Raw genomic sequence first — 24,051 nt, forward strand, 5'->3', positions numbered from 1 at the left:
TACAACCCAAACACACCATACATAAAGTCAAGACTCAAGACAGCTAAGGATATATCAATTCCTCCATGCCTGGAGACATAGATGAGTTTTCAAAAGTTTGCAAAAGGCAAGGAGGGTCGGGGCAGTCCTAATCTCCAGGGGGAGTTGATTCCAGAGGGCCGGGGTCACCACAGAGAAGGCTCTTCCCCTGGGTCCTGCCAGACGGCATTGTTTCGTCAACGGGACCCGGAGAAGGCCAACTCTGTGGGACTTAACCGTTTGCTGGGATTCATGCGGCAGAAGGCGGTCCCGGAGGTATTCTGGTCCGATGCCATGTAGGGCTTTACAGGTCATAATCAACCGGAATTGCCAGGTTTAAGGAGCTTGACATAATTACACACATTTATACCCACATAGCTACCCTTATTTTTCTAAGATGCAGCATAGATTAACACCATTGAATAACGTCTCCTTTATATACTGCTCAAAAAAATAAAGGGAACACTCAAAGAACACACCTTAGATCTGAATGCATGAAATATTCTCATTGAATATTCCATTTGCACAACAGCATCTGCAATTGATTGTCAATCAGTGTTGTTTCTTAAGTGGACAGTTTGATTTCACAGAAGTTTGATCTCCTTGGAGTTATATTCTGTTTTGTAAGTGTTCCCTTTATTTTTTTTTTGAGCAGTGTATATACCTCGTGATAAAACCAAACGCACTTACAGGGCAAGGCAGCAAGCGCCAAAATAAAGACAGAGCAAGTTGAATTTCAGCATTATATTCCTGCCTTGTTTCCTTGGTAAAACTATCAACTTCAACTTTTAACTGTTGACTAGCGAAATGGGGGGAAGAAGGTTCCGCTCCCGAGGGCCACCCTTTTCTTTTCTTACCTGTAGCCGTAGGCGTTGAAAGCCTGGCTTCCTCGCAGCAAGGCCCGATACAGACGCAGCACTTCAGCCCTCCTGGACGCTGCCATCTTGTAAACACGCTGCCGGGCCTGCCGGCAAGCCCCCGTTACGCCTTTTGCTGCCTCGGTCGGAGCCTGATTGCGGAAGCGGCCCCGGGGACGCGCGGAGGGACGCGCGGAGGTCGAGACCGGGTTGGCGGAACGGGGTGCTTTGCACGGGAGGCGAGGCGGCTTTCCGCTCGGGCCCTGCCCCTTCTATCTAAACGACCCGTGGGGAGGGCGGGCGCTGGCTCCTGCTCCGGGCCCGGGAGACGGATCTGGCCGGTGGAAAGAGGAGGTGAGTCGGAGGAGGGCGCGCGGCTCTGCTATGTGCTGGGCCGGAGAAGCGGATTCTCGTTCCCCTGAATCGGGGAAGAAAAGGTGTCGTCTCCTCACCCCCCACCCCCCCAAGTTTAAGTCGCTACTTTCACTCACTGGTCTTTAAAAATATATATATATATATAATATAATATAGGCCGCCTTCTGCCCGGCACGTGCATTTTTGTCCCGATCTTGCAAAGCGTCATGAATGGAAACGTTTTTCCTTCCTAATGCATTTCGATGTGAGAACATAACTGCTTGGATACCTGTGGTATTTGGGGAGCTGGCGCTGCGCTCCCTTAGTAAAATGCTTTAAGATTGCTCAGGGGTGTCTTGTCTAGTCGTTGTTTCGGATCAAAGGGGTCCGGATGTTTCCCCCACTTGCCAACTTTGGCTCCTGCCACCCTTCTTTTGAACCAGGGGTAGGCAAAGTTGGCTCTTCTATGACTTGTGGACTTTAACTCCCAGAATTCCTGAGCCAATCACGCTAACTCAGGAATTCCGGGAGTTGAAGTTCACATGTCATAGAAGAGCCAACTTTGCCTACCTGTTTTAGACAGATGTGCGATCCCCACCGAAGTTGCCTAAGTTGGCTCTTCTATGACTTTTGGACTTCAGCTCCCAGAATTCCTGAGCCAATCACGCTAGCTCAGGAATTCTGGGAGTTGAAGTCCACATGTCATAGAAGAGCCAACTTTGCCTACCCCTGCCCTAACCGCATGATAACAATGATCAGAAAGTGGGGCGCTTCCACCCTGCTGTGAAAGTATGTACAGCTCCATCCTCAACTTACAACAGTTTCTTTTAGGGACCGTTCAAAGTTACAATGGCACAGAAAGCAGTGACGTATGACCAGGGGTGGGTTGTCATTATTGCTGCGCACAGCTTCGGTTCTCTTGCTTGCATGCACATGTTGTGCGTCCACGTCTCAGCGTGTTTTTGCTTTGCATGCACAGGAAGCAAAAACATGCTGAAATCTCGCAAGGGGACATGCGCACAAGAGAGATTTTGGCACGCGCACGAAGCAACAGAACGAAAAATTGAAGAAAAAGATGCAGCACCCAAAGGACTGGCATTGTAGCGGCCATGCACAAATTGCACAATCTGACGGCCACTACCGGTTTGCTGTCCCCTACCGTATCGCTAGCAACCTACTACTGCTTATAACCCTTTTTTGCAATTACTACCAGGGGTGGGCTGCTGCCCGGACGGGGGGGGGGGAAATGCAGTGGGGTAGTGAAAATGGAGCTCCACCCCAGAGCACCCAATTTGCACTGAAAGATATTGAAAGAAAATGCAGGACGTCCTGTATAACCACAGTGTGGTAGTAAAAAATTTGGTAGCCCTTCACTGTTTGCTACCCTTGCAACGTCCCCGTGGTCACATGATCAAAACTCTGATGCTTGACAACTGATTTGTATTTATAACCGTTGCAGGGTCCCAGAGTCCTTGATAAACTTTCCTTTAAAAAAAAAAAAGTATTTATTATTTTTTCCCGTTTTAAAAACAATACATATTCATATTTACATTAATTTCCTGATCAACTTTTCAAACCTTCTGATGAACAAAATCTATGGGGAAGCCAGACTCATTTAACAATTATGTTATTAACAACTGAAATGATTCAATAACAAATGAAGCAAGCAAGGTCATAAAATGAAGCAAACTCACAACAAATGTTTCACTTAGCAACATAACTTTTGGTCTCAATTGTGATCGTAACTTTGGGATTACCTGACATAGTACAGAAGCTGATACTGCATGTTTACCGTGAGTTATAAAAGAATCAGGATCTGTACCAGAATCTGTAAATTCTGGTTTCTACATTTATTGATGTACTATTTCTTTTGCAAGTTATGCTATTCATATATCTATGGCATAGAATTATTAAATATATTTCTGCTCCTTTACCCATATGCATTCATGCTAAAAGATTTTAGTAACATCCAATTCCCCTCAGGATTATTATTATTATTATTATTATTATTATTATTATTATTATTATTATTTATTAGATTTGTATCTAAGGATAACCAACAAGGACAATAGCTAAGGATCATAGGAAGTTTGTTCAGAGTACTGTATCTTGAAGGTAGCAGGTGATTTACACCAATGTCACAGAGACAAAAATATATGTAATCTCTTTTTTTCTTTATTCACTATCTGTTTGCATTCTACCTGTTGTTTTTTTGAGGTTACTAAGATGAAGCAAATCATCTATTTTTTCTGATTTGGGTGGTTAGGTCAAATGGAGCTATAATATTAATGTGACATTTTCATATAAAGCTAAATTAAAGCAGATTCTACAGAATAATACATAAAATAAAAGTTATACAGGTAACTTGGTTAACAACTGCTTTGTTCAGCAATCATTTGAGCTTACAGTGACTCTGAAAAAGTAGATTTACAACCAGTCCTTGGATCTATGACCATTGCAGTATTCCTGTGATCATGTGATTGCGCTTTGTCCACCTGGTAATTGGCATGTTTTTACGATGTTCGCAGTGTTTTTCAATCACATGATTGCCAAATAAACTGTGCTTAATTTAAGTACTTGATGCATATTAATAATCATCATAATGTATTAGCTTTATCAAGGTCCCTAATAGGAAACTTAAGTTGATATACAGAGTGAAAATCTCATTAAAAATAAATTTACAAAATCAAACTCGGTGAATTGGGTAAAAAATATCAAATAAAATAGATTTTTAGTTTTCTGAAGGACAATTTATTTATTATTTATTTATTTATTAATTAGATTTGTATGCCGCCCCTCTCTGCAGACTCGGGGCGGCTAACAACAATAGTGAAACAACATATAACAAATCTAATATTTAAAATAATTTTAAAAACCCTAATTTAAAAAGACCAAACATACACACAAACATATCATGCATACATTGTATATGCCTAGGGGGAAGGGCATATCTCAGTTCCCCCATGCCTGACGACAGAGGTGGGTTTTAAGGAGCTTGCGAAAGGCGAGGAGGGTGGGGGCAATTCTGATTTCTGGGGGGAGTTGGTTCCAGAGGGTCGGGGCCGCCACAGAGAAGGCTCTTCCCCTGAGTCCCACCAAATGGGTCCCACCAATGAGGTTTGCGGGTTGGATACGCCTGGTCTAGTGGTTGAAGCACCAGGCTAGAAACTAGGAAACACTTTCTAGTCCCACGTTATATTGACCCTGAAGTTAGCCAAACTGTGGCCATTTTCCTTTTTGTGATTTTCTCTAGGATGGTTTCTTTCTCATTGCTTCAGGGCTGACACAGCCTCAAGTGAAGGGGCCAGGGAGGTGGGTGTAGAGATAGCTGGAGTATTGTAGCCAAAGCAAAATGCTTGCTGTAGCTCGTTGGCGTCCTGCACAGCTGGTCATGAATCCCGAGGATCGGGAGACAGTTGTGGCCAGTGAAGAGCTACCAAAATTTTTACTACCACACTGTGGGCATGGCTTATGCAGGACGCCCTGTATTTTCTTTCAACATCTTTCAGTGCAGATTGGGTGCTCTCGGGTAGAGCTCCATTTTCGCTACCCCACTGCGTCGTCTCCCGCCATCCAGGCACCCCTGGTTGTGGCATTACTTACGTTCACTATCTTGAGTTATTTATTAAAAAATAATGGCAGGATAAGAACATAAAATAAAATAAAATAATGTGCATCTTTTTATTAACAAGACACAAATTCAAGTCTTCCCTTAGCCAAAGAAGTTTTCTGGAAAACTTAGGTCAATCATTTTAGCCCAAATTCATAGTAGTTGTGAAGAGAAAGTGGATAGAGTGCTATGCGTGCTACCATGAGTTCTTGAAGGAAAGTGCAGTGTAAGTCTAAGAAACATTTATATTCTCTGGAGGAAAATCTTTCGTACCAGAACCCATTCGTCTCTTCTCTTTTCAAGTGGAGAGTTGGTATCTGCAAGGAAAATAATTCAGATAACAGGGTAGTTAAAGATGGGTTAAAAATAGGGAAAAAATATGGAATTATATAAGAGTTAATCTATTCAAATCATTTGGTGTACATTTGATCAATTGTTTTTACAAAAGCTGTGGATAGAATGGAAAAAAGAGAAGAGCTTGCAAAGATGGCAATCTAATTTTATACCAGCGGTCACCAACTGGTGGTCTGTGAGAAAATTTTGGTGGTCTGCAGAAAAAATATTTGCATTTACATATTGCACTAAATCAAGGGTCCTCAAACTATGGCTCCTGGGCTGGAGGAGGACAGTGAACAGGAAGGGGAGGACCAGGCAGACGGGGGAGAGGAACGTCAGGAAGAGGATGAGGGGGAGCAGCCTGAGAGCCCCGGGGGGGGGGGGCTCTCCCCAGCCAGTATCCTGGCCTCATTGGATGAGGAAACACAGGCTATAATTGACATGAGACAGCAACGTGCAGCTCAGAGACCGGACCAATTAGAAAGGTATTGGCATCACTGAATTGGCAACAGCTGGGTTTGGGTGTGGTTCTCCTCAGCAGGGTTGAAAAGGCAGGCAAGCCTTTTCAGCCATGTGGAGCGTTATCAACTGGAAGTTCTGTGACCCTGCTTTGCTTCTCGGCGTCTCTGATCTTGGCTTGAAGCCTAGAAGACTGAAAGACTTGGGGGAGGCGTATGTTTGTTATCTCCAGCGTTGTTTTTGACAGCAAGAATCCTGTTTTACTTCATGGCCTTCGTGAAACACCTTTGAAGTTTCAGCGTGTTCCTGTTTGTAAGGACATTTTCTGTTACCTGTGTTTACTTTGAATTCTATAAACTGCCTTTGATTTTTACCAGTGTGTCTGGCTTCTCTTTTTGGGTTGGTGTTTGCCTCTGGTGGGACCCAGACAGAACAGATACATGCAGTGAACATTTGTTTGCTGCAGAGAGTCTACCCCTTTTGGATCTTTTTGTGGGGTCAAAGGGGGGCAGAAATTCCCACTTAGGGTCTGCTTCAGCGTTGTAGTGCAGAGCTTTGGGTGAATGCTGGAGGAAAGTGCTGCTGGTGGCAAAGAGCCAGAGGGCCTTGTTCCAGTGGGACTGCATCATGGTCTGGAATTGGCTGACCATCTCTGCCCTCTGAGCCTCCAGGCTTGCACTCCTGCAAGTCTTCCCTCTGCTTGGAAAGCCTATGCTCATAGTCCTCAGTGAGGTGCTTCTGCTGAGCCTTCTTGGTCAGATCCAGTTTGAACTGAGCCTGCTGTTTTGCCAACTCTTTCTCGTGGTGGCTGCTCCAACAACTGCTTCCTGTTGGGGCCCTAAGGAGTCCAGGCGGGCAGGCGAGGAATGGTTGGGAGGAAAGGGATGAGTCGAGGCTGACCAGGCACCCTTGGATGTGACATCAAATTGGCCATACCCACCCAGTCACATAACCACTAGCCATGCAGCTGATCATTAAGCAAATCATATTAGTGATCCATGGGATTTAGAATTATTTGGAGGTCCCTAAGATCATCCCTGGTTATCCCTGGTTTATACTACCTAAAACTGCCTTAGCAATCGAAGTCCCCACTAATCTGATTAAAGTATAATAAAGACCTAAAATACAGGACAGATTTCTCTTTCTGATCCCACAATTGTCTGCCTTCTTCAGAGATAAATCCCTCCCCCCTGGTCTTATGTTTATTCTGCATGTGGTTTATATTCTCACATGCTTAGTAACTGGCACAGGCTTCCTTGTACAGATGTTTTCCTCCTAGGAATAGCAATGTAGATTTAAAAAATGTCCTTTTTCACAAATGTTTCACCAATGAGTGCTTTGTAGCACCTCCATGGGACTGTGATTCAAGCACTTCCCAAATTACATTACTTCCTGTTGGTCCCCTGATACTAATAAAGGCATCAGCATCTTTTCCATTAAAAGTTGTCGTGGTTGTTGCTGGCTGTTGCTGCTGCTGCTTTCTTCCAACATTTATACTGACCCTGTAGAGAAAATACGCTATATGTAGGAAGAAGTTGAGAGATGAGAGATCATGAGAATATAAAACCATCATCAGAGTTTAAAACAAAATTAAACTCCGAATGCAATTCAAAGTGTTGGTTGTTACCTATTAAGCCTTACATACAAGGCTTAGGTCCAGGTTGCTTACTGGACCATCTCCAGTCTCATATATCCCAGCGACCAATCAGCCTTCTCCAGGCCCCGTCAGCCAAGCAATACCGTCTGGTGGGCCCTAGGGGAAGGGCCTTCTCTGTGGCAGCTCCGACCCTCTGGAATCAACTCCCCCAGAGATTCACACTGCCCCCACTCTCCTGGCTTTCTGGAAGGCTTTAAAAACTCACCTTTACTGGCAGGCCCGAGGCCATTGAGCTTTAACACTCTTCTCTAGCTGTTAGTATGACTGTGCTGTCCCCAGAGACATAGATAGTTGGAGTGTATTTAGGCATGTCTCTTTAAGATATTGCATTAGGGGAAATGTAGTGAAATTGCACTCTGGGTAATGTAGTTCTACATGTGACCACATTTGTGTATTCCTATTGGCTCTGACTTGGGATGAGGGGTAATTGGAGAGAACATTCCAGAGGGTTTTTGTCTTCACTCTTTCAATAAGCCAGCCAGCATGTAGATGCTCCACCTAGAGCCTGGGTCAATCCAACCTCTTTTTACCTGCACAATGGGAAAGATTATACTGCAGAAAAATCACATCATAACTGTGAGTTATTGTGAGAATTCCTGTAATAAAATGATCTGTGATATCTCATTGTGCTGAGTTATCTGATTGGGAAAAGTTGAGCTTGTACCGGAATAATGACTGTGACATGAATGAGTGTGGTTATATGGTTTTATGACTTGGGTTTTTATTTTTATTTTTTTAAATACATTTTATTGATTTTCATAAAATAGACAAACAAACATACAAACATTAAACACAGAATGGGGATACATTTCCCCCGCTTGTCTTGAAAGTATAAATTTAAATACAGAAAAAGAATACATAATTAGATATATGTTGAATATTAATTTTTTTTACTAAATTTTGAATTAAAGTTTTTCACATTTTTACTAGTACAGTATATACCGTATATACTCGAGTATAAGCCGACCCGAGTATAAGCCGAGGCACCAATTTTTGCCACAAAAACTGGGAAAACGTATTGACCCGAGTATAAGCCGAGGTTAGAAAATGCAGTGGCTACTGGTAACTTATAAAAATGGAAAACAATAAAATTACATTAATTGAGACATGTTTTAGAATATTTATTTTAAAGAAAACCAGTAAACTAGCTCTGTAAATTTAAAAGAGGGTAAACAAATTAACAATATTAACAATAAATTAAAAAGTAAAAAAAGTAGCTCGATCAGGAACAAAGCTAAAACCTAAGAGTTAAAATCCTTCAAAACTGGATTCCTTCTCATCATTAATTGGATTTACATTATTGTTCTGTTTTTATATATGCTGTGAGCCACCCTGAGTCCTTGGAGAGGGATTGCATACAAATCCAATTAAATAAATAAACAAACAAACAAACAAATAAGTGTATCCAAAGAAGAGCTTCAGCATTAGCTGCTGTGAGGTTATCAGCATAGAAAACCAAATAGATAGATAGATAGTTAGATAGATAGATAGATAGATAGATAGATAGATAGATATAGATAGAAAGATAGATAGACAGACAGACAGACAGAAAAATAGATAGATAGATAGATAGATAGATAGATAGATAGATAGAAAGAAATAGATAGATAGATAGATAGATATAGAAAGATAGATAGACAGACAGACAGATAGAAAAATAGATAGATAGATAGATAGATAGAAATAGATACAGATAGATAGATAGATAGATAGAAAAATAGATAGATAGATAGAAAGAAATAGATAGATAGATAGATAGATATAGAAAGATAGATAGACAGACAGACAGATAGAAAAATAGATAGATAGATAGATAGATAGAAATAGATACAGATAGATAGATAGATAGATAGAAAAATAGATAGATAGAAAAATAGATAGATAGAAAGATAGACAGATAGAAAAAGAATTCCTGTCTAGCTCTGCCTCATAACACATTATTAGATCCTATCCAAGCAAGGACAGCAACTACCACAAAATACCATTTTTTAAACAGTTTAAATCCTTTCAAAGGAGGGGGAGGAGAATCTGACAGCAGGGGGCCTTTTTAATCCGACTCACCATTGCAAATGGCTGCCTTCTTTGCTTGAGCTAGGGAGAAGAACTACGGCGTGCGACAGGGGACAAAAGCTGGTGCCTCCTCGCTCTGGCTCAAGCAATGTCGCCCTCGTGTGGTGACTTTGTCAATGACCCGAGTATAAGCCGAGGCTGTGTTTTTCAGCCCATTTTTGGGGCTAAAAAACTCGGCTTATACTCGAGTATATACGGTATATAAAACCAAAATTCTTACTATATTACTAAATTTAACTAGTACTAATATAACCCAAGTAAAAACAAGTATAACATATTAACTAAAAATAGATTATATATCTTATTTTTTCTTATCTATCCATTTATAAACTTTGTTCCATGTTTCGTAGAACTTAGTATCTTCTTGATCATTTAAACGTCTTGTCATCATATACATTTCAGCGCAATCTAATATTTTTGCAATAACTTCTTCTTCTTTGGGGACTTCCTCCCCCTTCCAATTCTGCACATAAATAATTCTAGCCGCAGTTAATATATGTATAATCAAATATAAAATTTCTTTCTTATAAATTTGGTTAGTAATTCCTAATAAATAAAATTCCGGGGTAATTTCTATATCTTGCTTTATAATTTCTTTTATTATTTTCTCTGTCATCTTCCAATATATTTTAGCTTTACCACATGTCCACCATTGAGGGTAGTAGGTTCCTATTTCTTTCTTGCATTTCCAACACAATGGAGAAGTTTTAGGGAACATTTTTGCTATCCTGTTTGGTGGGAGATGCCATCTACCGTGTTTCCCCGATAGTAAGACCCCCCCGATTGTAAGACATATGGGGGGTTTCAGGGGGGTCGGCTTATATAAGCCATACCCCGAAAGTAAGACATATGTCTTACTTTCGGGGAAACACGGTATAAACGGTATTGCGGGGGGGGCGATGACATTGTTTCCAAGCTCCCCGCGCGCCCCTCGCCTTCGCTCGCCGCGGCGCCACCGCCTCTTCCCCTGCCGAGGCTCAGCTGCAAGCGGCCAGCGAGGCCGATCGGCTCCGAGGCGAGCGGCCGGAGCTGCGCCCTCCTTCGCCCACCTCCTTTCCGCTCGCCTCGGAGCCGAGCGGCCTCGCTGGCCGCTTGCAGCTGAGCCTCGGCAGGGGAAGAGGTGGTGGCGCCGCGGCGAGCGAAGGCAAGGGGCGCGCAGGGAGCTGCCGGAAAGGAGGCTGGTGAAGGAGGGCGCAGCTCCGGCCGCTCGCCTCGGAGCCGATCGGCCTCGCTGGCCGCTTCCCCTGCCAAGGCTCAGCTGCAAGCGGCCAGCGAGGCCGAGCGGCTCCGAGGCGAGCGGCCGGAGCTGTGCCCTCCTTCACCAGCCTCCTTTCCGGCAGCTCCCTGCGCGCCCCTCGCCTTCGCTCGCAGCGGCGCCACCGCCTCTTCCCCTGCCGAGGCTCAGCTGCAAGCGGCCAGCGAGGCCGCTCGGCTCCGAGGCGAGCGGCCGGAGCTGCGCCCTCCTTCGCCCGCCTCCTTTCCGCTCGCCTCGGAGCCGCTTGCAGCTGAGCCTCGGCAGGGGAAGAGGCGGTGGCGCCGCGGCGAGCGAAGGCGAGGGGCGTGCAGGGAACTGCCGGAAAGGAGGCGGGCGAAGGAGGGCACAGCGGCGGCCGCTCACCCTTTTTGACTGCCCATCCACCCCTTGACCTGCCTTTAGCCAGCCAGCCGAGCGTCCGTGTCGCCGCGGAGTTGGCCTCCCCTGCCGAGAAACATTGCCGGGAGCGGCGAGGGGATGCTCCCCGCAACCCGCCGAACGTCGAGGTCGGCGCCCGCCTCCTTTCTGGCAGCTCCCCGCGCCCGAAGACGAGCCGGCCCCGGTGCCCGGGACAATGTAAGACATACCCCCAAAGTAAGACACAGTGGGGCTTTTGGGGGTAAAAAGATAGTAAGACACTGCCTTACTATCGGGGAAACACGGTATAAAACATTTTGATTTGGTTTTCTTTTAATGATACTGATTTGGTCATTTTCCAATTATTAATCCAAACTTTCTCCCATGTATCTATGTCTATTTCTTTACCTATGTTTTTGCACCATCTTATCATATTATCTTTTAGAGTTAGCTCTATATTTTTGTGTGCAATGAGAAATTTATATATTTTCCCTATTGTTTTTGTTTGGTTAAGAGTAATTAAATTACTTAATAAATTTTTATTCTTATTGAAAATATAAAGTGTTTTATCCTTCTGGTATCTGGATCGTATCTATGCATAATGCCACCAATCTATTGTTATCCCTTGCTCTTGTAGTTTGATCCTGGATTTTAATTTCATTTGGTCATTTAATAGATCTTTATATCTTATAATTTTTTTATCCTTTATGGACTTTGGGTGTATTATTGCTTCTAGAGGGGCAAGCCATTCTGGAATAGTTAAAAAATGATTTTTCCTTATATCTTTCCAAACTTCTAATAGATATTTCCTTAATGTATGTCTTTTAAAGTATTAGTGGATTTTCTCCTTATCGTACCATATGAAAGCATGCCATCCAAGCATGAGATCATGCCCTTCTAGATTTAATATTCTTTTATTTTCTAAAATTATCCAATCTCTAATCCATGTTAAGGCGGCCGCCTGATAATATAATTTCCAATTTGGAAGTCCAAATCCGCCCCTTTCTTTAATGTCTTCTAGACAATTTATTTTTATCCTTGCTTTTTTCCCTTGCCATAAATTTTTTTTAACTATGTTTGTTAAATTTTTGAAAAAAATACCCCCTGGGTTTATTGGAATTACCTGAAAAAGAAATAAAATTTTAGGCAAAATATTCATCTTAATTGTTGCTACTCTTCCTAGAAAGGATATTTTTAAGTTGTTCCAGATTTCTAAATCTTTTTTGATTTCTGTCAATAATTTTATATAATTATCATTTTTTAATGTTATTGTTTTAGCTGTTAACCATATTCCTAAATATTTTATTTTTTGGCAATCTTTATTCCAGAGATATATTCTAATTTGGTTTCTTGTATTTTACTCATATTTTTGGTTAAAAATTGTGTTTTACTTTTGTTTAACTTTAAACCTGCTACCTTTCCGTAATGTTCTATTGTCTGCATTAGTATTGGGACTGTCGTTATCGGTTCTTCAATTATAAAAGTCAAATCGTCTGCAAAGGCTTGGACTTTATAAGTCTCGTCTCCTACAGTTAGGCCTTTTATTTTGGGGTCTGCTCTTATCTTAATTAATAAAGTCTCCAAAGCCATAATGAATAACAAAGGTGATATAGGACAACCTTGGCGAACTCCCTTGTTTATCTTAAGGGTTACCAATTGTTCATTATTTAGTATTATGTTCGTTGTTCGTTTTGAATAAATGGCGTCTATTAAATTGACAAATTTTGGACCAAATTTCATTTTATTTAATTTCATTTTTATAAATATCCAATTAACGTTGTTGAAGGCTTTTTGGGCGTCTAAGAACATTAATGATAATGACTTGGGTTTTTAGATTAGTTTTATAATTGGGCTTTATCATTGTTTTTTTGTATTGCTTTTATATATTGTGAGTTGCCCTGAATCTTTGGAGAAGGACGTCATATATGTCCAGGGGTGGGCTCTAGCTGGAATGCTAAATTGGGCTCGCCGTCCCGGCTCATAGGTGCTTGCGGGACCAGTGCAATTTTGATTCTGCACCTTGGAGATAGCAAAATCGTGCATGGAGCCGCAGGTGCGCCTGTGTTTTGGCATGCGCAGAAGCAAAAAAAAAATTTCACCAAAACATGGGCGTACCTGTGGCTCCATGCGCGATTTAGCTATCTCCACAGGTGCAGAAGCAAAATTACGCTGGCCCCGCAAGCACTCAAGAACCGCGGCAGTGAGCACAGTTCAGTGTTCCAGCTAGCAGCCCCTCCCTGTATATGTCCAAATAAGTAAGTAAGTAAGTAAGTAAGTAAGTAAGTAAGTAAGTAAGTAAGAAAGTAAGTGGACTGGTTGCCGATCAATTTCCGGTCACAATTCAAAGTGTTGGCTATGACCTATAAAGCTCTTCATGGCATCGGACCAGAATATCTCCGGGACCGTCTTCTGCCGCACGAATCCCAGCGACCGGTTAAGTTCCACAGAGTTGGCCTTCTCCGGGTTCCGTCGACTAAGCAATGTCGTTTGGCGGGACCCAGGAGAAGAGCCTTCTCTGTGGCGGCCCTGGCCCTCTGGAACCAGCTCCCCCCAGATATCAGAGTTGCCCCCACCCTCCTTGCCTTTCGCAAGCTCCTTAAAACCCACCTCTGTTGTCAGGCATGGGGGAATTGAAATTTCCCTTCCCCCTAGGCTTATAGAATTTATACATGGTATGCTTGTATGTATGAGTGGTTCTTTAAATTGGGTTTTTTAAAATTATTGTTAATATTAGATTTGTTTACATTGTCTTTTTATACTGTTGTTAGCTGCCCTGAGTCTTCGGAGAGGGGCGGCATACAAATCTAATAAATAAATAAATAATAAGTAAGTAAGTAAGTAAGTAAGTAAGTAAGTAAGTAAGTAAGTAAGTAAGTAAGTAAGTAAATGGATGGATAGATAGCTAGATAGATGGATGGATGGATGTCCTGCAAGGTAGACGACACCATGAAACAGTTTTGATGTAAGACTAAAACTACTTTTATTAGAATAGCTATACTCAATTTCGTTGAGGGCTGCATGAGCATTATGGTTGCCCTCAAAGGGCCAATTGCATGGAAGAGTATGTATCATGGGTATCACTTTGGTGAGAAGATAATGGCGCTGGCCACATGACTGCAGAAATGTCTGGACATTTGGAGTTGAGCGCCACTCCCTGGTTGAGTAGTGAACTAAAATTCTCAGGGGCGCCTTAATAAAGACGCATGCTAAGTGTTTTAGATAGTACTTGTTGCCCCTTGCATAATTCTTTCTCTCGCTTGATTGACACTTGATCTAGACTTGATTTGATACAAATAATTATTTGTAAATGCTGCAGCTTGATTGATTGATTGACACTTGATCTAGACTTGATTTGATACAAATAATTATTTGTAAATGCTGAAGCCCTGAAGCTTAGATCAGTGTTTCCCAACCTTGGCATCTTGGAGATATCTGGACTTCAACTCCCAGAATTCCCCAGTCTCCAATTCTGGGAGTTGAAGTCCAGATATCTCCAAGATGCCAAGGTTGGGAAACACTGATCTAAGCTTCAGGGCTTCAGCTGGCTGGGGAATTCTGGGAGTTGAAGTCCAAATATCTTCAAGTTGCCAAGGTTGGGAAACACTGGCTTAGAGCAATAATAGAAATGAAAAGGAAATGGAAAAAAAATAATGGAGATGAAAGAATTGAGCCCGGGGTACTCAACTAAGAATAAAAAGAGACAAAGACACCTGTTCTAATTCATCTAAAATAAAGGTTTCTGTACAAATACATACCATTCTTGGATCTTGATTATGCTATATTATAAGTGGTCCTCGTATAACAACCATATCTGGGGTCTGCTACTCAGTCATTAAGTGAAGCAGTCATCAAGTGAAACCAGGACTGTGATTATGATGTTATTTCACTTTCCTTGGGTTTACAGAGCTGCAAAGGTTGTAAACCCAAAGATTGTTCACAAAGTTATTTTTTCACTATCATCATACTACAATAGTCAATAAACAAGGCAGTTGCCAAACAAGGACTACTTGTATAACCTGAATGGAATTACAATCTATCATTTTTCTGGTTATGGACAATGTAAAAAAAATAGTCAAGCTTACAAACTTCTGTTGCCTCTGGATGCAGAGTTAGTTTCTGTGGGTATCCTGTTCTGTATGATGGGAATCTGGTATTCCTCCTTGTCTTTTATGAAATTTCAGAATAATTGTAAATTATTCTGAATAAATAAATATTTTACAGAATAATGTAAAGAGATTGTAAACGCGGTTACCTGGATTACTTAATCATCTGAAGGTGTAGTAGCGGATTAATCAGTTTGAACATAAGATCTGCAGAGACCATGTGGATGGAAGCAACTATTGCATTCTCTAGGGCAGTGTTTCCCAACCTTGGCAACTTGAAGATATTTGGACTTCAATTCCCAGAATTCCCCAGCCAGCGAATGCTGGCTGGGGAATTCTGGGAGTTGAAGTCCAGATATCTTCAAGTTGCCAAGGTTGGGAAACACTGCTCTAGGGTACATTTGTAATACTGTCATGTGCTGCTTTTTATTTTGTGTTAAATTACTTTCAGTTTTATGACAGCATGCAGCTCTTATGGGAGAAGGTGTAAACGCTGAAACTCAGTGAAAACTGTGATATTTTCCAAGGGGATTTAAGCAATTGCAGACTTACACGATTCCATCCCCCCCCCCATTTTGTATGTGTGTTTCCAACTTTTAATATTCATTTTATGTTATGTTTGATGTCTTCGGAGAGGGGCGGCATACAAATCCAATTAATAATAATAACAATAACAACAACAACAACAACAACAATAATAATAATAATAATACTTGAGAGTAGCTGGACTCCCTCACAAATACATAAGGATGCCAGGATATGCTACTGTTGAAATTATGATCGATTCTTTAGTTTTTAGCTTGGCGCTGCTAGTTGGAACAGAACCATGGAGATCTTTTCTTCTCCTGGTGAAACCATGGAGGGTTATTGTGATAAATTGTTTGTTTGGAGGTTTTTTTGTAAGGAGGGTTCAGCAGGTGCTCTTCTAAGGGTTTCCATACAATTTGAGATGGGGCAGTAGCAGGTGAAGTACCCCACATACTTGACTCCATACTACTTGAGTTGACGTCTAGTTTTTAATAGTTCCACACTCTGTGGTGCCTGCGTTTTGGTAGAAAGATTGGTAAAAGGGATTGCAAAGAAAGTGCAGTAAACCTGAGGTATTTCTCTGCTCCACTGTAATCATAACTGTGTTTCACTGGCTCTACAGTATATAGCAGACCTGGGCAAAGTGCGGCCCGGGGACCAGATGCGGCCCGCCTGCTGTCTGTGACTGGCCCGTGGACGTTGGAAGGAAGGAAGGAAGGAAGGAAGGAAGGAAGGAGAAATGGAGAAAGGAAGGAAGGAAGGAGAAATGGAGGGAACAAGGAAGGAAGGAAGGAAGGGGTGGGCAATTAATTTATAATTATAATTATAAATATAATATAATATAATATAATATAATATATAATTATAATATAATTAACTCAGTTCTACCCAATAATATACAGTATTGGGTAGAACTGAGTTAATTATATTAATCCGGCCCTCTAAAACCATCCCAATTTCTCACGCGGCCCCATGGCAAAATTAATTGCCCACCCCTGGTATATAGGATTATCATTAAAATGGAATAAAATGGGACATTTAGGCTGTTAATCTTTGCAAAGAACTGTGAAAGTCATTGCTGAATTACGGATACAGGCACAAATTACAGGTAGTCCTTGACTTACAACTGGAATTGAATGGGATTTATGAGCATATGTTATGGTCGTTAGGCGCATCACAATTTTATAGCTTTTCTTGCGGCGGTTGTTAAGGAAACACCATCAGTGTTAATTAAGGGAACTTTTTTCCATCAACATGTTTTTTTTAATCAGAATCCAGAAGTAAATGCCAGAAATCAGCATAAAATGTTGAAAATTGTAGGGGAATGTGGGTGCACATGGCAGAATTTTAAAAATGGGTCATAAGTATCTCTGGTGGTTCATTATAACTTTTACCAGTTACTAAATGACCTGTGACTACCTAAAAGCCTGGGGTTCCCAAACCCCCAGGCCACAGTCTACTCCCAGGCTGTGGGCTATTTGCAATTGGGCCATATAAAAGGCAAACCAGTGTATGTATGCGCATGCAGTTCAACTTGTATGTACACGGGCATCAGTTCAACTTGCCAGGACACCAAGCTGCAAAGATTGAGGACTGCTGCTACAAGATACCAATGTCAAAACTTTGAAAATACAGTACAAATATATTTTATATATGTACATTAGCCATGCCTTTAAATATGTTTATATCTCTTTTGGGTTCTATTAGTTCACTTGAGGTTTCATTTAACTAGAAAGGTAGGATATAAATTAAATAAGCAAACTGTAATCCAAATGACATAAACTGTGTGATGTCCTTTTTGTCTAAAACTGAGTATTATGAATGTAATATTTTAATTGTAAAATTTTTTTGGTATTATCCTTCCCTTTACTATCAAGGATAGATAATATGAGATGAATTGCAGCATTTGATAATACAAAATGGATTTGTATAAACATATGTTATGTTAAGTCTTCCTTTCCCCCAAAAAGCTTCATTATTTTGAAAATAAATACATGAATGAAATTAAAAAGGAAAGAGTATGTGAATTGGCTATTGACTTTTAAGTGGAGTGTTATTTACAACACTGAGATTTTAAAATGAGATGAGCTTTCTTCAAAATAAAAAGTGGATGAAACTAGCTATTTCCGTTTTGTCAATAAATCATCTAATCATATAATGCCAAAAAGGAATATTTCAATTTCTCTCTCATTAATTTCTCTCTTGGTATTTTGACATAACGCTATTGAAATAGGACAGGTATAACAGATCAAAGTATCGATTAGACAGTGGTTTGATCTGTATTTCTCTCAGATCTTTTCTACCATGTAACCTTGTCATGAAGACTCAATTTTCTGCTTTCAACAATATTGACAGAATTAAATCTTAAGTATTTGAAATAGTTACATGGATAGTTTTTTGTGGGAAATAGGCCCTGCTACCAATTGGTCAGTCATATTTGCTTCTAGAAGAGATTGCTGAAACCATTTGTGATACATGCAACAAATTATGACCGTTAGGTAAATTGTGGACAATTTAGAAGCTTTTGGAGATGAAAAGAATATATTATTATTATTATTAATTAGATTTGTATGCCGCCCCCCTCTGTAGACTCGGGGCGGCTCACAACAATAACAAAGACAATGTAAGAACAAATCTAATAATGTAATAAACACTAAAACCCCAATTATTAAAAGCAAGCATACACACAAACATACCATGTATAAACTGTATAGGCCCGGGGGAGATTTCTCAGTTCCCCCATGCCTGACGGCAGAGATGGGTCTTAAGAACTTTACGAAAGGCAAGGAGGGTCGGGGCAGTTCTGATCTCCGGGGGAGCTGGTTCCAGAGGGTTGGGGCCACCACAGAGAAGGGTCTTCTCCTGGGTCCCGCCAAACGACATTGTTTAGTCGACGGGACCCGGAGAAGGCCAACTCTGTGGGACCTAACCGGTCGCTGGGATTCGTGCAGCAGAAGGCGGTCCCGGAGATATTCTGGTCCGATGCCATGAAGGGCTTTATAGGTCATAACCAACACTTTGAATTGTAACCGGAAATTGATCGGCAACCAATGCAGACTGCAGAGTGTTGGTGTAACATGGGCATACCTTGGGAAGCCCATGATTGCTCTCGCAGCTGCATTCTGCACGATCTGAAGTTTCCGAACACTTTTCAAAGGTAGCCCCATATAGAGAGCGTTACAGTAGTCGAGCCTCGAGGTGATGAGGGCATGAGTGACTGTGAGCAGTGAGTCCCGGTCCAGATAGGGCCGCAACTGGTGCACCAGGCAAACCTGGGCAAACGCCCCCCTCGTCACAGCTGAAAGATGTTTCTCTAATGTGAGCTGTGGATATATTCAGCTTCCCATCCCCCTGATGGGGTGTCATTTTCTTCATATTTTCTTCATATTCATAAAAGGTGAATTGCCACAAAAATGCATATAGTTTACATCACTCATTTAAGTGTGCAGAGTCTACGGAGAGGGGCGGCATACAAATCTAATAAATAATAAAGTAATAATAATAATTGAACATTTTGGATGATTCAGTGATAATTGAATAAATCTTTGCTTTCTTATTGTTGAGTATAGATAGTTGTCTGCTTCCCTGCTCATTGGATATAGTTTTCTGGTTCATGACTAATAACTTTATTTGATATGAATGTTTTCCATAAAACATATCAATATCCTATCATTCCGAGGAAGTAAACCCAATTAATATAACATCAGGAAGAAACCTAGCATTCAATCTGCAGTATTTTTAATTTTCCACAATGGGGAGCTATATGAAGTAAAAATAAATTGCAGCAGTATTGATGTGAACTGAAAAAAACCTGATTTCTAAGCATGTCAACTGATTTTGTACATATTGTACAAAAAATAAAGATTAGATGAATTATTTTATGCTAAATCTTTGTGTGCCATTGTGCAAGGCACAGCAATTTACAACCAGTCTCTAGCAATAATATACACTGTTTCAGATCTTTTTGTCCACTTAGAATTTTCTGAAAAAAACCTGCCGTCGTTTGTCAAAACAAGTATTTTCTCTTCTTTGGACAATTAGTTAAAGGGAGAAAAAAGTTAGAAACAGAACAACTTTTAAAATCTCATTTAGTTAAAATAAGAAATGGTAGGTTTGGTTTAAATAATGATTGAAAGCACTGTTCAGGAAGACTGAAGAAGGTTATTATATTTTGTATTATATTGTGTTCTCGGTGTTTGCTATAACCTGAATACATATTTATTTATTATTTATTTTATTTAATTAAATTTATAGGATGCCCTTCTCCAAGTGGACTCAGGGCGTCTTACAAGAATAAAGACAATAATAAAATACAGTTATAAAAATACAATTTAAAACCCAAAATTTAAACTGCTTCACACTTCATGTATTCATAGCTACTGGCCAGAGCTCAATGGCCTCAGGCCTGCTGGCAGAGATGTGTTTTTAAGTCCTTTTGAAAAGCCATGAGGGTGGGGGGGGGGTCATACGACTCTCCGGGGGAAGTTGGTTCCAGAGGACCGGAGCCGCCACAGAGAAGGCCCTTCCCCATCGCCCCGCCAGGCGACATTGCTTGGCTGACAGGACCTGGAGAAGGCCGACTCCGTGGGCTCTTATCGGTCTCTGAGATGTATGAGGCAGAAGATGGTCCTGCAGGTAATCTGGTCTTAAGCCATGTAGGGCTTTACAGGTGATAACCAAAACCTTGAATGGCATTCAGAAACCAATCGGAAGCCAGTGCAGTTCACAAAGTGATGGAATGACATGGTTGTATCTAGGTACACCCATGACTGCTCGCGTGGCTGCATTCTGGATAAGTTGAAGTCTCCTAAAGTTCTTCAAGGTAGCCCCATGTAGAGCGCATTGCAGTAATCAAGCCTCGAGGTGATGAGGGAGTAAGAGACTGAGAAGAGACTCCATGACCAAATAGGAGGAGTAAAGTCTAGATTTCAATTTATATGGGACATGCTATGTGAAGCAAATAGTTATATTTTTCATGTTCATTAAAAACTGAATGAGTTTACTATCATAGTGTGTATACTTATAAAGTCATAAGAGAATAGAATAATAGAATAGAATAATAGACTTTTTTATTGTCCAAGTGTGATTGCACACACAAGGAACTTGTCTTTGGTGCATATGCTCTCAGTGTACATAAAAGAAAATATACATTTGTCAAGAATCATGAGGTACAACACTTAATGATTGTCATAGGGGTCAGGTAAGCAATGGGGAAACAATCAATATTAATAAAAATCTTAAAGATACAAGCAATAAGTTACAGTCATACAGTCATAAGTGAGTAAAAACACAAGGGTGATAGGAATGATGGGAAAAAACTAGTAGTAGTAGTGCAGACTTAGTAAATAGTTTGACAGTGTTGAGGGAATTATTTCTTTAGCAGAGTGATGGCGTTTGGGAAAAAAACTGTTCAATCGGTTGTAATTCAATACTGTGAATATTTAGAAGACTATTTCTGCCATGATATTCTTGAACATAGAAACATAGAAACATAGAAGTCTGACGGCAGAAAAAGACCTCATGGTCCATCTAGTCTGCCCTTATACTATTTTCTGTATTTTATCTTAGGATGGATATATGTTTATCCCAGGCATGTTTAAATTCAGTTACTGTGGATTTATCTACCACGTCTGCTGGAAGTTTGTTCCAAGGATCTACTACTCTTTCAGTAAAATAATATTTTCTCATGTTGCTTTTGATCTTTCCCCCAACTAACTTCAGATTGTGTCCCCTTGTTCTTGTGTTCACTTTCCTATTAAAAACACTTCCCTCCTGGACCTTATTTAAGCCTTTAATATATTTAAATGTTTCGATCATGTCCCCCCTTTTCCTTCTGTCCTCCAGATTATACAGATTGAGTTCATTAAGTCTTTCCTGATACGTTTTATGCTTAAGACCTTCCACCATTCTTGTAGCCCGTCTTTGGACCCATTCAATTTTGTCAATATCTTTTTGTAGATATTGAACAATGATAATAGCTCTCAAATTATACTAATAATTTCATTCTGGTTAATATATTTCAATAAAAATACAAATATTGTTATGAAAGATGCACATGCTTCATTATTCATTTTATTCCTAAATAGTAAGAGTAAAAAATTGACAAACAAAAAAACGACTCATCAGTCATCCATGGGATCATTCTTTTTATTTGGGATATGGAAAAGGAGTACATTAGCTTTATTACTTCTCAGTAATGCTTCTCCATTTTGAATGACTTGTGCCAAAGAAAAGAAAACACTCCTTTTATACTGGCAGCAGTGTTCCCTCTAATTTTTTGGGGGGGGTGGGCGGAAAAGTATATTGTCTGAGCGGCAGTCCCTTTGGGACTGGGCGGCACAGAAATAATAAATAAACAAACAAACAAATAAAAAACCCACCCTGTTTTGCCTCAGAGAATTTCAAAATAAAATACTGTACTGTGTGTCTATACCAGTGAGCTCATAATAGGGCAACTCTATCAATATCAAAATGCCACTTAAATAGTTGAGCTAGTTTCAAACTAGATTTTGATTTTCTTTCTCTCTTCCTTACTCCCATTCTTTTTCTTTCTCTTTTCCTTCCTCTCTTTTTTCTATCTGTTTCTCTCTCTTCCTCTCTTCCTCTCTCTCTCCTTCCCTCTCACTCTTTCCCTCTCGGCTTCTGGGCAGGTTTGGAAAACTCTGAGTTGATGATGATTTTTAAGTGAGCGATTGCTCACTGCTCAGCTTAGAGGGAACTATGACTGGCAGTGCTGCAGAAACTGACTGCTGTTAAAAGTCGAACGACTGCTTCAGCAGTCTCTAAATACAAATATTTAAGTGAGTTTCTTTCTAAACATTACCCTTTGCCCTGACAATTACTATAGTTGGTATTATGGAAGGATGATTGTGGGATGTTCATGCCAGAGACAAATTCTATTCTTCATCAGTTAAGAATTGACCCCAGTTCTAACTCCAAGAATAATTGGCAAGAAAATAACCAAGAAGCAGTGCTTGTTCCATTTGCCTTTTGAGAGCCTGTAATTTAACTCTGTCAGTGCCTATTTCTTTTTCCAAGGTTGCAGTCAATTTCTTCCGAAGTTAGCAACATGGAAAATAAATCTGAGTATTGTATTGGCAGTTCTGTATTAGCAAATACTTCAGAAGAAAAGGATTTAGGGGTAGTGATTTCTGACAGTCTCAAAATGGGTGAACAGTGCAGTCAGGCGGTAGGGAAAGCAAGTAGGATGCTTGGCTGCATAGCTAGAGGTATAACAAGCAGGAAGAGGGAGATTATGATCCCGCTATATAGAATGCTGGTGAGACCACATTTGGAATACTGTGTTCAGTTCTGGAGACCTCACCTACAAAAAGATATTGACAAAATTGAACGGGTCCAAAGACGGGCTACAAGAATGGTGGAAGGTCTTAAGCATAAAACGTATCAGGAAAGACTTAATGAACTCAATCTGTATAATCTGGAGGACAGAAGGAAAAGGGGGGACAAGATCGAAACATTTAAATATGTCAAAGGGTTAAATAAGTTTCAGGAGGGAAGTGTTTTTAATAGAAAAGTGAACACAAGAACAAGGGGACACAATCTGAAGTTAGTTGGGGGAAAGATCAAAAGCAACATGAGAAAATATTATTTTACTGAAAGAGTAGTAGATCCTTGGAACAAACTTCCAGCAGACATGATTGGTAAATCCACAGTAACTGAATTTAAACATGCCTGGGATAAACATATATCCATCCTAAGATAAAATACAAAAAATAGTATAAGGGCAGACTAGATGGATCATGAGGTCTTTTTCTGCCGTCAGTCTTCTATGTTTCTATGTTTCTAACATTGATTTTACAGCACTTTGTTCAAGGCAAAACAACAACAATAACAACCCCCCCCCCCAAAGATTTGATTTGATTCATTAGATTTGTATGCCGCCCCTCTCCACAGACTCGGGGCGGCTCACAACAACAACAAAAACAATATATATTAACAAATCTATAATTTAAAAAATCTAAGATAGTTATTAAATGTCCAGTTTTTCTCTTTGGCCCTATAGTGAAATCTTTGGCCTTTCCACTTGTAGCTTCATGATTTCTGATAAATTGCATCAATATAGGCCACTTCTTGATGCAGCTTTCCAGTTAGTCAGTTAAGGGGTCCCATGCTGGGGCGGACAGCTCCCAGGACAGGGGGAGGGACACGTCCCGGTAACAGAAATGGAGCTGCATTCGCAGCTCCAGCTGACTGGCAGATAGGTGCACACGGCCATTGCAAGAAATCTCACACAAGGATGTCCACGACCAGGAGATTTTGGCATGTGCAAAAGCAAAAAATCGCCAAAAATCACTGAAATCTCACGGTCACATGCGTACTCACGTGAGATTTCGCTTCCTGCACATGTGCAGGAAGCCAATCTTGTGGTGGGTGTGCCCGCCCAACCACCAGTCAGCTGGAACTGTGAACACAGCTCCATTTCTGCT

At 40.7% G+C, this 24,051-nt stretch overlaps 2 protein-coding genes across 9 annotated transcripts in view; one reads left to right on the plus strand and one right to left on the minus strand.

The window, feature by feature from the left end:
* Positions 1–1,247, minus strand: part of LYRM4 (LYR motif containing 4) — a 60,064-nt gene extending 58,817 nt beyond the window's left edge. The window contains exon 1 of the mRNA XM_070747198.1: positions 876–1,247. Within this exon, the coding sequence (XP_070603299.1) occupies positions 876–961 (86 nt within the window). The 5' untranslated portion in view covers positions 962–1,247. The remainder of the gene's footprint in view (positions 1–875) is intronic.
* The window catches only part of FARS2 (phenylalanyl-tRNA synthetase 2, mitochondrial), a 288,657-nt gene continuing 265,312 nt past the window's right edge, over positions 707–24,051 (plus strand). For 3 of the 8 annotated variants that reach the window (XM_070747189.1, XM_070747194.1, XM_070747195.1), the window contains exon 1: positions 843–1,229. The gene's annotated coding sequence lies outside the window, so the exon portion shown is untranslated. Of the gene's footprint in view, positions 1,230–24,051 lie in introns of all 8 variants that reach the window. The other 5 variants (XM_070747191.1, XM_070747193.1, XM_070747196.1 and 2 more) reach the window with 4 other exon arrangements.

The sequence above is a fragment of the Erythrolamprus reginae genome, chromosome 3 (genome assembly GCF_031021105.1).
Source record: "Erythrolamprus reginae isolate rEryReg1 chromosome 3, rEryReg1.hap1, whole genome shotgun sequence".
In the NCBI taxonomy this organism is placed as follows: domain Eukaryota; kingdom Metazoa; phylum Chordata; class Lepidosauria; order Squamata; family Dipsadidae; genus Erythrolamprus; species Erythrolamprus reginae.